A 13,335-nucleotide genomic window follows, 5' to 3' on the forward strand; every position below is an offset into this window, starting at 1 on the left:
GTACACCATCCATATATGTCAGAAGAGACAGTGCAGCACACATACAGCTCAGTACATCATCCATACATGTCAGTAAGTGCCTGAGAACTTGTGAATGCATGAGGAGCAATGCCTAATGGGACATGTAATCCTGGGCAGGAAGTGAGTGGTTCTAAAGGCAGAAGTTTTTTTACCCTGCTATAGGGGCACTCAGTACTATACTTTGCAGCCCACTATAGGGGCAAACTATACTATACTTTGCAGCTTACTATTGGGGCATTCTGAAGGCAGGAGGAGCAAGAAGCACCAGTGAGGGACCCGAGAAGAGGAGGATCTGGGCTGCTCTGTGCAAAACCATTACAGAGCGCAGGTAAGTATGACATGTTTGTTTAAAAAAAAAAAACACTTTAAAGACTAAGGGAAAATGCAGGGAAGTTCAGCATCTGAACTCAGAGAAGGTGGAGGCTGATAGACTGGAGGTAATAGAACGCATTACAATTACATTCAACCACTTCAGCCCTGGATTTGCGATACGGTATTGCGTCGTTTTAACTGACAATTTCGTGGTCCTACGACGTTGTACTCAAACAAAATTGATGTCCTTTTTTCCCCACAAATAGAGCTTTCTTTTGGTGGTATTTGATCACCTCTACGTTTTTTATTTTTTGATCTATAAACAAAAAAAGACAGACAATTTAAAAAAACAAAACATTTTTTTTACTTTCTGCTATAATACATATCCAAAAAAAAATATACAAAAACAAATTTATTCATCAGTTTAGGCCGATATACAGTATATTCTTCTACATATTTTTGGTAAAAAAAAAAAAAAAATGCAATAGGCTTATATTGATTGGTTTGCGCTAAAGTTATCGCATCTACAAACTATGGGACAGATTTAGGGGCTTTTGTTTTTCCTTTATTGTTTTACTGGTAATGACAGCGATCTGCGATTTTTAGCAGACAAATCTGACCCCAAATTACTCTTTTTGGGGACCAGTGACATTGTTACATTGATCAGTGCTATAAAATGCATTGATCAATGTAAAAATGACACTCGCAGGGAAGGGGTTAACACTACAGGGTTAAGTGTGTTCCCTAGGTGTGTTCTAACTGTAGGGGGGGTGGGCTTACTGAAACATGACAGAGATCACTGCTTCCAATCACTGGGAACAGTAAATCCCTGTCATGTCACTAGGCAGAACGGGGAAATGCCTTGTTTACAAGGCATTTCCCAGTTGGGAACAGCCGCTATGATCATTCTTATGGTGAAGGGAATCGCCGGCTGAAAAAAGAAGATATCAACTGCAGGCATCATTCAGATATCACCGCTCAAAGTCGATGACGTCATATGATGGGCGGGAAGTGGTTAAGGTTAATTATCTGATTGAAACAACCATCGGCCAACTGATCGATTATGAAAATAGCAGTAAGAAGGGTCACTGGTTCGAATCCCAGCCACGACACTACCTGCCTGGAGTTTGCATGTTCTCCCTGTGCCTGCGTGGGTTTCCTCCGGGTACTCCGGTTTCCTCCCACACTCCAAAAGACATGCTGGTAGGTGAATTGGATCCTGTCTAAATTGTCCCTAGTATGTATGAATATGAGTTAGGGACCTTAGATTGTAAGCTCCTTGAGGGTAGGGACTGATGTGAATGTACAATGTATATGTAAATCTCTGCGTAAATTGACGGCGCTATATAAGTAACTGAAATAAATAAAATAAAATAACTGAATTGCATTTACTTTGCAGCAGTATATATAGACAGTCTTAACTTGCTATAACATCCCCCGTTTTATCCCATTAGCCAGTAATTCATGGGGGGAAAAAAAAAATTGTCTCCTGCACACACTTCCTTGCTCCATCTGATTTTGTGTAGAGCATGGGTAGTGAACTAAAATTCATGGGGGTCCGGTCAGAAAAAATTTCTTCTAGCGGAGGTCCGATTGTCATATTGGTGCTATGACTCCACATGATATCCTCCACATCGCAAACCTCCTGTGCACGTCATAGGCTCCTCATTACAGGTCTCCCATCACAGACTGACCCCCGCGCAATCACAGACTGACCCCCCGCCATCACAGACTGCCCCGCCACCATAGACTGCCCCCCTTCACAGACTGCCCCCCCCTTCAGACTGCCCCCCTTCACAAACTGCCCCCTTGCCATCACATACTGCCCCCATCACAGACTGGCCCCTGCCCCCCATCACAGACTGGCTCCTGCCCCCCATCACAGACTGGCCCCCCATCACAGACTGGCCCCTGCCCCCCATCAGTCTGGCCCCTGCCCCCATCACAGACTGGCCCCTGCCCCCCATCACAGACTGGCCCCCATCACAGACTGCCCCCCTGCCATCAGATAATGCCCCCATCACAGACTGGCCCCTGCCCCCCATCACAGACTGGCCCCTGCCCCCCATCACAGACTGGCCCCTGCCCCCCCATCACAGACTGGCCCTGCCCCCAATCACAGACTGGCCCCTGCCCCCCATCACAGACTAACCCCCCCGCCATCACAGACTGACCTCCCATCCCAGACTGGCCCCTGCTCCCCATCACAGACTGGCCCCCCATCACAGACTGACCCCCCATCACAGACTGACCCCCCTGCCATCAGACTGACCCCCCCCCCTCGATAGTTGACTTCTGTCCTCATAACATCACAGCACTCCCCTCTCCCCACTAAGCCCTACCTTAATCACACAAGACGTAAAGCACGGCAGCCCTGGACAACGAGCGGGACTTTTCACGTTAAAGGTGAGTGATTGATTGCTGGCACCGCCCCGCTGTGTAGCAACCAATCACTTGCTTCTTAACTTAAAAAGTCCCGCCCTTTGTCCAAAGCAGTCGCGCTTCTCATCTTGTGTGAATTTTATACAGGCAGGGGGCGGGTCAGTGCAGCGATATTACCAAAGGGACAGAGCCATGCGCGGCTCGCCTGCCGTGCTGTGAACATAGCAGCGGCAGGCAGGCGAGCCAGCAGTGGGGAGAGGACACGGGTAACTATTTGGTGAGGCTGCAGTCCGGGTATTATGGTCCGTCATTTACTGATGCCTGCTGTAGAGTAATCTGACAGGCTCCCAGTCAGATTTTAGCAATAGCCCTTTACAGGTAGGAAATTTGTACCCCCTTGTGTAGCAAAAATATAGTGAAACACCTTGTTACATCCTCTTCTGTGGCCACTGATACCAGCACCACCTCTTCAGGCACTGCCAACCCACCTAGCTGCAGCTGCCTCTTTCACTAGCCCTCCATGCTAACTCTCTCACACCAGTACTACCTACTGACTCTTCACCAGCCCACTTGGCTGACTCTCAGGAGATTTCTCAGGAAAGTGTGAAGACTTAAGTACACCGCTGTCTTCAGGGAGATGGGCTACATTTGGCAGTCTCCCCTTGTTAATCTCCAACAGTGCTGATCTGCTCACTCTTTCATCTCTTGCTCCCATACATCCAGGAAGGCCTTCCTTTCCGTGTGTTATGGCAGGATCTAGCCCAAGGCAGGACTTCCACAGACTAGGGGGCACCCCTGAGGGCCACTGACAGCCTTTTTAGCACTATCTCCATCTTCCACCCAACTGCCTTTGCTGCCATGGCCCATGTCTTTTTATGAGGTAAGCTCTGCCCCCTGCCAGCCCACTGGCCGAGGCCTCATACATTTTCAAGGCTAGCTTCCACCCACTAATTCTAGAAGTTTCTCCAACCTTCTTGACCGTGGGGAGGCACCAGAGAGCTGTCAGGATGAGTCACCTAACCCTGAATTTCACTAAACCCTGACCCAGATTCCATGGCTTACACTTCGCTCTGAGTCAAACTAGCATTTACCTACTCTAAACTATAACCCAACCTGCACTAACGTCTAGCACACACTTGAGGGTGCTACACTCACACCCCCCACCACCTTAAACAGCAGCCGTGTCCCCATTGTCTGGGAGAAAAAACAGGAGAAAAACAGGGTATCCCATAAAGAAAAAGAGGAAGGGGAAAAGGGAAACAACTTGGAAGGGGCTTTGTACAAACAAATTAGTGGTATCAAAAATATACACAATCTTCAAAGAACCATATACATCACATATGTACATCCTGACTACAGGTCCCTGTAGCTAACAGCATGAGCATATAAGCACATAATAAGGCATATAATTTAGCTGGAGCACCTCCCCCTAGAGGGAAGCCCTCCCAGCAAACTGTAGAAAATTCAGATTCCATCTCCTAGGAAGGAGGACAGATGTCCATAAAGATACCTGCGGAAACAGAACAAAGAGATACAATCCTACCACTAACTTAGGGCCCTTTCACACGGGCTGTCCGATCAGGTCAGGTGGACCTGATCGGATGCTCCATTCAGCCTTATGGAGCGGCGGATGTCAGCGGTGATATGTCCGCTGACCTCCACCGATATCCGATCTGATCCTCTCTGTGAAACCCTATTTTCTATCCATCTGGAGAATTGGATCGGATGAAAACGGACAGGCGGTCCGTTTTCATCCGATCTCCATAGAGGACAGCGGGGCTTTGACAGGTCCATTTCCGCACAGTGAGCGGAGACGGACCTGTCATCCGCCTGCTCAGCGGGGATCAGTGGATCGATCCCTGCTGAGCAAAGCAGAGTGCGTACACGGACAAGCCCATGTTAATGGGCCCTTGCTATCAATCTATACATTCTGTCAGCAGGGGGTTGTGGGCCTGCTAACAGAAACAAACAAAACGCAACAAACTTTTTTTCTTTTTTTTTTTTTCAAAGAGTCTCTGGTAGGAGGAGCCCCCCCCATATTTAGCAAAGCAGTAGGGGATACTAGGCATCACCCAAAGTTCTTCATCTGGAACAGGATATCCTACATGGAATTGGATCAGGGTGTTAGGCTGGCCTAGTAAGTGAAGAAAGGAACAAACAGAGGCAGCAGTCCTCTCCTTGCTGTCAATTTCTGTAACCTTTGGGCTGAACAACTCACTTCAGTCCCTTCACAAATAAAACTGAGGTTTTGGCAGTCTTATGACACTGCCATCAGCTCTTTTAACAGTGGCAGAGTGGCTCCTGGTTGGCTGTCCAGCCTTGACAACCACCACCCTGTTCTTGTAGATGACTCTTCCCAGCCACCATTCTTGCCGAATGTCCTGAAACTGGGTCCAAGCCTCCTCATTATGAGTTCCCGCAATGGCTTGGGGATGTGTATAAAGTCCCACACCATGTCATCCTCCCACTGAACACAAGAATCCTCTGTTATGTCTGTGATTTCTTGGGGGACATATGGGTAATCCAACCCCCACTCGAGTGCTGTCCTCTGCTGCACCTCTTGCTGGAACCTGGAGATTCTTGGCAGTTCCCTTGTCTTGCCTTTCCCAGAGAGGACACAGGACTTGGGTGACCTCACAACCCACTGACTGTACTCAGCACGTCTGATCTGGGTCGTGGAGGGTTGATTCTGAAACCGCCAACTGACACAGATAGGGGTCGTGTGCAGGGATCCTTCGGCCCTCTCAGCTGACTCTGGCACCTCTAGCATTTCTGGCAGTACTTCCACCTCTTCCTGGGAGTTCCCCCACTCCCATTCCTCCTCAGAACTGCTGTGAGATGTCCACTCTTCCCAGTCATCATCTATGGGCTCAAATTCTGCTTGCAGTCTGGGTGACCCCCAATCTATTGCCCTACCACTACCGCTCCCCTCTGGCTCACCTGAAGACGAGCTGTCATCCTGCACTGTCTCCTTCCTGGTGGGGCTGACAGGGTGGACGGTGTGGCCGGCCTTCTGGGCACAGCTTCTAGTTCCTGCTGGGCAGCAGTCACAGGTACCAGTTCCCTGACCGGGCTGCAGGACAAGGCAGATTTCCAGCTTTCTTCCCTGATGTCTTTTCTTCGCAGGGGAGTCACCATCCCCAAACTCAACCCTGCCTTTAGTAGTAACTTCTAGGCCTGCTCTGGCCTTCTGGCACCTCCTCGGCTGTTCCATTCAGAGACCTGACCACAGATCTATGCTGTAGATGAGTTGCTCCTACTCGCTCGGCGTCAGTTTGGTAAGCAGCTCGTCGCAGCGCCCACACAGATTCAGGCACTGACCACCGCTCTCACCCAATTGTGTTCTACGACACAATTGCTAACTTTGTGACTGTCCCCTCTTTTGCTCTCAGTAGCCCATCGCACACCTCTGCTTGCATCACTTTCCTAGCCCCCCCCCCCCACTTCCTCTCCTGCCTCAGCTAGTCACAGTCCTCCAGGATCTATCCAGAACTAGCCAAGTTGACGTTCCCCCTGCACGGGAGACACTCCATAGACGAGCTTGCAAAGTGGTCTCCCTAAAGGTTCCTGCTGCACTTCTGCATTAATGAATATTCAGTTTAACCCTGTCCACATTGCAGGAAAATAATACAGCCGCAATAGAGGGAGAAGTTCCACTGCAGGAGGATAATATAGCAGCAACAAAGGAAAAAGTTCAGCAGCAGTCAGCTATTATCCAGGTTACAAGGGCATGTAAAATGCCATGTCACCTGGGCTTCTGTTATGCTACTCCCCTTTTTCTGGAATTCCCTTCTGCATGCCACTGTCTTCCCTGACCCTTTTATTGTGATAATTTCTTGTCTTTATCAAATGATTGCTGCTCAGCTTTACAGTGCCTTGAAAAAGTATTCATACCCCTTGAAATGTTGAAATTTTCCACTTTTTGCTATGTTACAACCAAAAACGTAGATGTAGACCAACACAAAGTGGCACATAATTGTGAAGTTGAACAAAAATGCTAAATAGTTTTCAAACTTTTTTACAAATATGTGAAAAATGTGGCGTGCATTAGTAGTCAGCCCCCTTTACCCTGGTACCCCTAACTAAAAACTAGTAGAACCAATTGCCTTCAGAAGTCGCCTAATTTGTAAATTGAGTCCCCCTGTGTGTAATTTAACCTTCAGAGGTTTTTTAGAGAAACTTAGTGAACAAACAGCATCATGAAGGCCAAGGAACACACCAGACAGGTCAAGAATAAAGTTGTGGATAAGTTTAAAGCAGGGTTAGGTTATTAAAAAATATCCCAAGCTTTGAACATCTCACGAAGCACTGTTCAATCCATCAAAATGGCAAGAAGGACAGCAAACCTACCAAGACATGGCTGTCCACTTAAACTGACAGGCTGGGCAAGGAGAGCATTCATCAGAGAAGCAGCCAAGAGGCCCCACAATATATTAAAACTAAGCTGTTAGTTTTGAAGTGAATATAATTAATCAACATACTATATCCTGCCCTAAGGCTACTTTCACACCGAAAGCTCCCAGCGTTAGTGGTAAAGTGCCGCTAGTTTTAGCGTCACTTTACCGTCATTTTAGCTGCGTTTTTGCCCGCTAGCGGGGCGCTTTTAACCCCCCCCTCTAGTGGCCGAAGAAAGGGTTAAAAGTGCCTCTGCTGCGGCGTTCCCAAACCGCCCCAAAGATGCTGCTTGCAGGACTGTTCAGAACGTCTCGCAAGCACATCGCCCCAGTGTGAAAGCTCTCAGGCTTTCACACTGGGGTGGCATGGGAGGCGTTTTTCAGGTGCTTTGCAGGTGCTATATTTAGCGCTAAAGCACCTCCGTGTGAAAGGGGTCTAATAGTGTTTAGCAATAGTTTACCACTGTGTTTACACCCACATGTGTGACTCTATAATCATGTGGACTGCACAGATAAGAAAAAGGAAGAAATGAAGAGCTTAGAAGGGAACTGAAATTGAGCATGATTTATAGAGGACACAAGCTGGTCAACACAATCTCAAGCTGAAGTGAAAACACACAAAAGATATGAGGGACACCCAAAGGCAGGATCAACCAGGTATATATCTATTTACACAAAACAAATGCTTTAGTGGCTTTGAGAGTATGTACACTCTGTTATATAATATGTAATGGGAGTTTTTCATAGTCTGGGTTTAATGAGACTTTGTTGTACCCGAACAGTAAATACATGGGAAATCTTCCAATGGGGGCTTCTAAAAAGTTTTTCCTCATATTGGAGATAATTAATTTTACTACTTGTGACTCTGGGGCAGGAAGTAAGGGGAAGTCACTGAGTGGGACAGCCAAAAAATAAAAAACCCTCACAAGTTTAAAAGTTTATACTTTAAGACTTTATTTTCACAATACAATGTCTTTTTATACAGCTTTTAAATCGAAAGGACAAAACCACTTTTGAGAAGCTGGACTACCTTCTTTCTAAAGAGGACAATTACAAGCGCACACGAGAGTACATCCGAAATTTAAAGATGGTTCCAATGATTCCATATTTGGGTAAGTGTCTGTGTGTGCTGACTCATGCTCAGTGCTGCACCTAAAGCTTACTTTTCAAACTTATTCTATAGAAAATGAAATATGTTACTTCCTTCCTTCTTCCTGCGTTGGAAAACTGAAAACTGAACTGTGGGAGAAAAACATTTTTACCCATGCAGTGGGTCCTACTCCCCGCTGCAAGGGTTAATTATTCATTTTGCCTAGAAGATGATGAATAAGGTGATATACTTACCTTATTCTTTGTTCCTGCAGGCTTCCTCTTCATTGTGTGATTACTTCCCCAAAAAACTTCTTCCATTCGCTGCCCAACTATTCACAGCTGTCCTTTTTAATTTTGATAAGTAACTGTGTGCACTACCACCCACCAACAACTAACTTCAAATAATAAAATTAAAACAAAAAATAGAGTTGCTGTACACACTAACAATATGTTCCCACATCAACCAAAATTATAAACTATAAACAGAGTTGGGCTACTTCAAATGTGCAGGAACATACAATAAACAGTATATAAACATCAATATTAAAATTAACCTCAACAGTGGTACATATATTGTGCAAATCAAAGAATTACTGTACCATACACAAAAATAAATATATATACCGTAATAAGAGTCCTAATCAAAATTAGTTTCAAAAAGTGTGTCAGTGCTCCACTATTAACATAGTGCTCCACCACCAATAAGAATGCTCACTCACCTGCCTGATAGACCTTATTTAATTTGTTGCAATGCAGGACCAGCAGTCTTACAGTTGTAACAGTGAATGCCAAGGGCCTTCCCACAGCCCAGTATGTCAGACAGCGGAGCTTGGGGAGCAAGGACTAAAGCTGGCCATAGATGGATCAAATCTCAGCCGGTCCCTGTTAAACAGGCTGATTGTAGTATTGATTGACTTAAAGTGATTGTAAAATCTAATTTTGTTTTCTTTAAAAATAACAAACATGTTATACTTACCTCCTCTGTGTAGTGGGTTTGCACAGAGCAGCCCGGATCCTCCTCTTCTCGGGTCCCTCCTTTGCTGCCTCTAGTCGCCAGCAGTGAACATTATGCTCTGCTTGCAGGGAAGGCCCTGCAGAAAGGATTCCCCCATCAACACTGATTGCGTTGATGGGAGAATCGAGTAATTTTCCTTCCACCTGTGCGGCCATCGAATTTGAGTGATCAGGCATGTTGGAAATTTTTTGAAAAACAAACCAATGATGGGAGAATCGTGTGAGAAATATAATTGAAAAAGAAATGTGCATTAGCACAAGAAAAGAAAATTCCCAGAAAGAAAAGAAGATTCCCGGTTACGAAAATTCTTTTCTGCAGCAACATGAGATGAAATTGAAGGCTTGGTTGGTCGAGTTTCGAAATCAATGGTGGCACTATTGGATCACAAAATGCACAAAATTATTGATTTGGGAAAGAAAGTTTGTTTGGAATTCGACCCATGTATGGCCTGCATAAGGGATTTGGAAATTTCCCCTCACTTTCTGTTGTGGAATTCCTTGAGAGAATTAGGTGAAACCTTCTTAATAGGACACAGAAAGAAAAAAAAACATGAAAGGGAAACTTTTCTTCACTTTATCCAAAAATCTTCAAATGCATGAAGAGATGTGCTTTCCAACTCTGAATTTTACATTTGAAAATGTACTGCACTAGCTGCAGTTTTGGTTTCCAGCAAACACTTTTTCCATGCAAAATGCATGAAGCCACATACGGAAAAAAAACACATCTAAAACATTTAAAAATTCACCACAACACATGAAAAATGCACCTAAAATTGCAAATTGCATGGTTTTAGGTGCACTGGTGTTAATAGACCCTTGTTGTGCTGCATGCAGTTGCTTGGTAGAGCATACTTACACCGTACTGCCTGCAGCCATAGAGAACCATTGAACAAAATGGTTTACGCGGCTATATTGTACATATTGCTAGGCCACAAGTGGCTCTTTACCACTTAGTTGTAAAAGAGTCATAACAGTTCAGAATGAATGCTTACTGCAACAATACAAACATTGAGTACCACTTGTAAGGACATATGGATCAGCCAATAAAAATTGAAAAGTGGTTACATTTTATAGTAATAAAATTAGCTTGTCCTGTGCATGTGTGGCAATATTACCGCTTCCTGCATCCTTCCTTCCAGTAACTGATCTGGTTATACATTACTAAAACATAGTGCAGGTCAATATCGTGGAATTTCCCAGCTTTAAAGTGAATGTGGTTTCATGACATGGTATTTTAGTACTTGGTGTTCTTCCGGTCTGGAATGAATGCCTGTGTTTCACAGTTGGGCTTTTAAGAGTGCAGTTTTGTGTCCCTGATTTTCCAATGCAAACTCTGCCATATGTGTAAGCATTCTTTGCTGGCGAATTTGATGTACTGGCTATCTTTATGTGCACAGAAGCAATGTTAGCATGCTAATAAGCATAAATCTCAACTTCGTTTACAAAACAGATTTTTGTGAAGTTCACAAACAGATGTGGATGAGTTAATTGGAACTGGATGTTTGTCAGATTATGAGGGCTATTAAGGCCTCATGGACACAGAGCTTAAAAATTGCCGCTTATACAGGCATTCAAAGTTTCTTTTTTTCAACCCGTAAAAGCGTGAATGTATTCCAGTGGTCATAAAAAATTTATATTCTGGCCAGTAGAATGCATTTATACTCAAACCATACGCCAGTGGCTCTCAACCTGGGGGTCGAATGACTATTTGCCAGGGGTCACTGAATCCTGGGCTGTTCCTGAAGCCCGCACCTCTCTTCCAGCTTTTTTGCGGCCACCCAGCAGGGCTGTTCCTGGAGCTCGCAGCCACCCATTCATTTAACGTCATGGGTGGGGGGCAGAGACTAGAGGTCAGCTGACTGATGAGGAATGTGAAGTGGGAGGGGCTGGAGGAGACCCTATCTCCTGATTTTGCAATAGGTGTCACTGCTACGAGACACCACAAAGTCGAAGACCCAGTGAGTAACACTGCCTGTGATTATAGTTGCCATTAAAAATCCCCGCTACAGTTCTCAGATCAGCAGATGACCTTGATAAAGCGCACCTAATTTGGCTGATCAGAACTCCCCCCAGCACTGCCACTGGGCCCATCAATCAACCCCCCCCCACCACCACCACCACCACCAAGGAGTAAGAGAAGGAATAAAAATAGAGAATACATGGAAGGGAGAGGAAAAGAGGGGGACGAACAAAGAAAAAGGGGGAGAGAGAATAAGAGAAAGAACAAGAAAGACGGCTAGAGAGAGGGATGGGGAAAAAAAACAAGAAATTAGGAAAGAGAGAGGTAAAAGGGAAAGAAAGGAGAACAAAGAGAGTGGTACATCCCAAATGTACCAGAAGGGGTTTTAATACTGTACGAGTGGAAGGGACTCGGGGAGCGCTAAATGTCCGTGGGTTAGGGGCGCAAATTACTTGTCTGGCCTTGAGTGCGTGACAACCCACGCTACGAAAATAATTTTACTGTTAGGGGTCCCCACAACTTGGGAAATTTTATCAAGAGGCCACGGCACTAGAAGGTTGAGAACCACTGCTATACGCGCATACATATTGTAAACCTTGGAGGCAGTTTTTCTGCCAAATTCTGGCAGAAAAAGTGCTGTTTATTTCCATAAGCCCATGTACATGAGGCCTTATAAAACAGATGTCAAAATTTTCTAGTTAAAAGATTTTGATGGCCTTTCGATGTGGTTCCCTGCAGGGCTTAAGCTGGCCATACACTGATCAAAATTCCCTGCTGGACCAGCTTAATTTTGATCAGTGTATGGGTTTCCCCACTCTGCAGAAGACAATTATTTGTTGTTCTATGTTGTAAAATCTTCTGTCGGTCAGCAGCTGCCGCCACTGATCAGGTTACTCTGAGAGCGAACAGTGCGGTTGGAGGAATCCTCTAGTTTTCTTTTTTCATTCAGCCCGCTGGTTAAACATAAGCAACAATGTGTGGCCAGCCATAGACAATTCGAATCTCGTCCAGCTGAGATTCGAACCATGTACCGGGCAGGCAGAATGTACCCAGTTGATTGATCAACTTGGATACAACCAGCCTGCCGGATTCACTTGTGATTATCGCTAGCGGGTGCTATAGCCGCTAGCAATAATCATTGTCTTCTCCTGGGGAGGGCGCCCCATAGGGGAGAAGACATTGTCTCGGCAAGAGGGATTCACCTGTCAGCACTGTCTGTGTTGATTTCTTTAGGAAAGCAATTTGCTTGGTCTATGGCCTGCCTAAGACTGGAAGAGATGACCTTACTGACTTATTATTGCTTCTTTGTTTCTTGTAACTGTAATGCTGGCCTTACAAGCGTAGAAATACGTTCAGATGAGAAAGTATAAAAATCTCTTGTTCCACCATTTCTACTTCACCAGTTCTACTTCTAGATCAATTTTGACAAGTGCCCGCACACAAGACAAGTTATGATTTTTTCTTCAGCAATTAGAAATTTGTTTCACTAGATTCAACAAAATTTATCAACCTCCTTGTCCTTTGATTTTTTAGTGTGCTCGCTCTGGTTGAAACCGATTGTTGAATCATCTCCTATAGCTCTTAGATAATTGAAGGATCATGCTAAAAACAGTTTTCTACCTAAACATTACAGCTATAGGGGCAGCTTAAGACTGGAAGAGGTGACCAAATCAATTTAATAAAAATCCTTTGATGTCAAATTAGTAGGCAGTAGGTGAAACGGCTGTATTGCTAATCTGTAATAATATGAAGTAGCCAACCTGGCTGTGCTGTTTGGAAGGGGAGTGAAAACCACCAACTAGCTGAAGAGGACGGAAAGCATCTTGACTGTTAAGAGTTCCAATGCATCCATTTTTACTATACATGTAAGTGTTTGATCTGAATTCAGAAAATTCAGTTAACATTGTAAAATAAATTGTGACATTTTTACAAAGATGTTATGGATTTTATTAATAAATAAAATACATTTTATTTATATTATTATTTTATTATTTATTTATTTATTTATTTATTTATTTATAAATAAAAATATATATCCAAACTGATTTTTTTTTTGTATCACCTGGCCATCTTTTATTTATTTTTTTTAATTTTAAGGGTTTATGCTAAGGATCTAAAAATTCTAAATGGTTAAATTTTGGAATTGTTTTTGAGGGTTTC

At 44.5% G+C, this 13,335-nt stretch overlaps 1 protein-coding gene across 5 annotated transcripts in view; it reads left to right on the forward strand.

Annotated features, from left to right (window-relative positions):
- Positions 1 to 13,335, forward strand: part of RALGPS1 (Ral GEF with PH domain and SH3 binding motif 1) — an 839,296-nt gene that overhangs the window by 361,896 nt on the left and 464,065 nt on the right. For all 5 annotated transcript variants that reach the window (XM_073599738.1, XM_073599739.1, XM_073599740.1 and 2 more), the window contains exon 9: positions 8,095 to 8,221. In XM_073599738.1, coding sequence (XP_073455839.1) covers positions 8,095 to 8,221 — 127 coding nt within the window. The remainder of the gene's footprint in view (positions 1 to 8,094; positions 8,222 to 13,335) is intronic.

The sequence above is a fragment of the Aquarana catesbeiana genome, linkage group LG09 (genome assembly GCF_042186555.1).
Source record: "Aquarana catesbeiana isolate 2022-GZ linkage group LG09, ASM4218655v1, whole genome shotgun sequence".
NCBI lineage: Eukaryota > Metazoa > Chordata > Amphibia > Anura > Ranidae > Aquarana > Aquarana catesbeiana.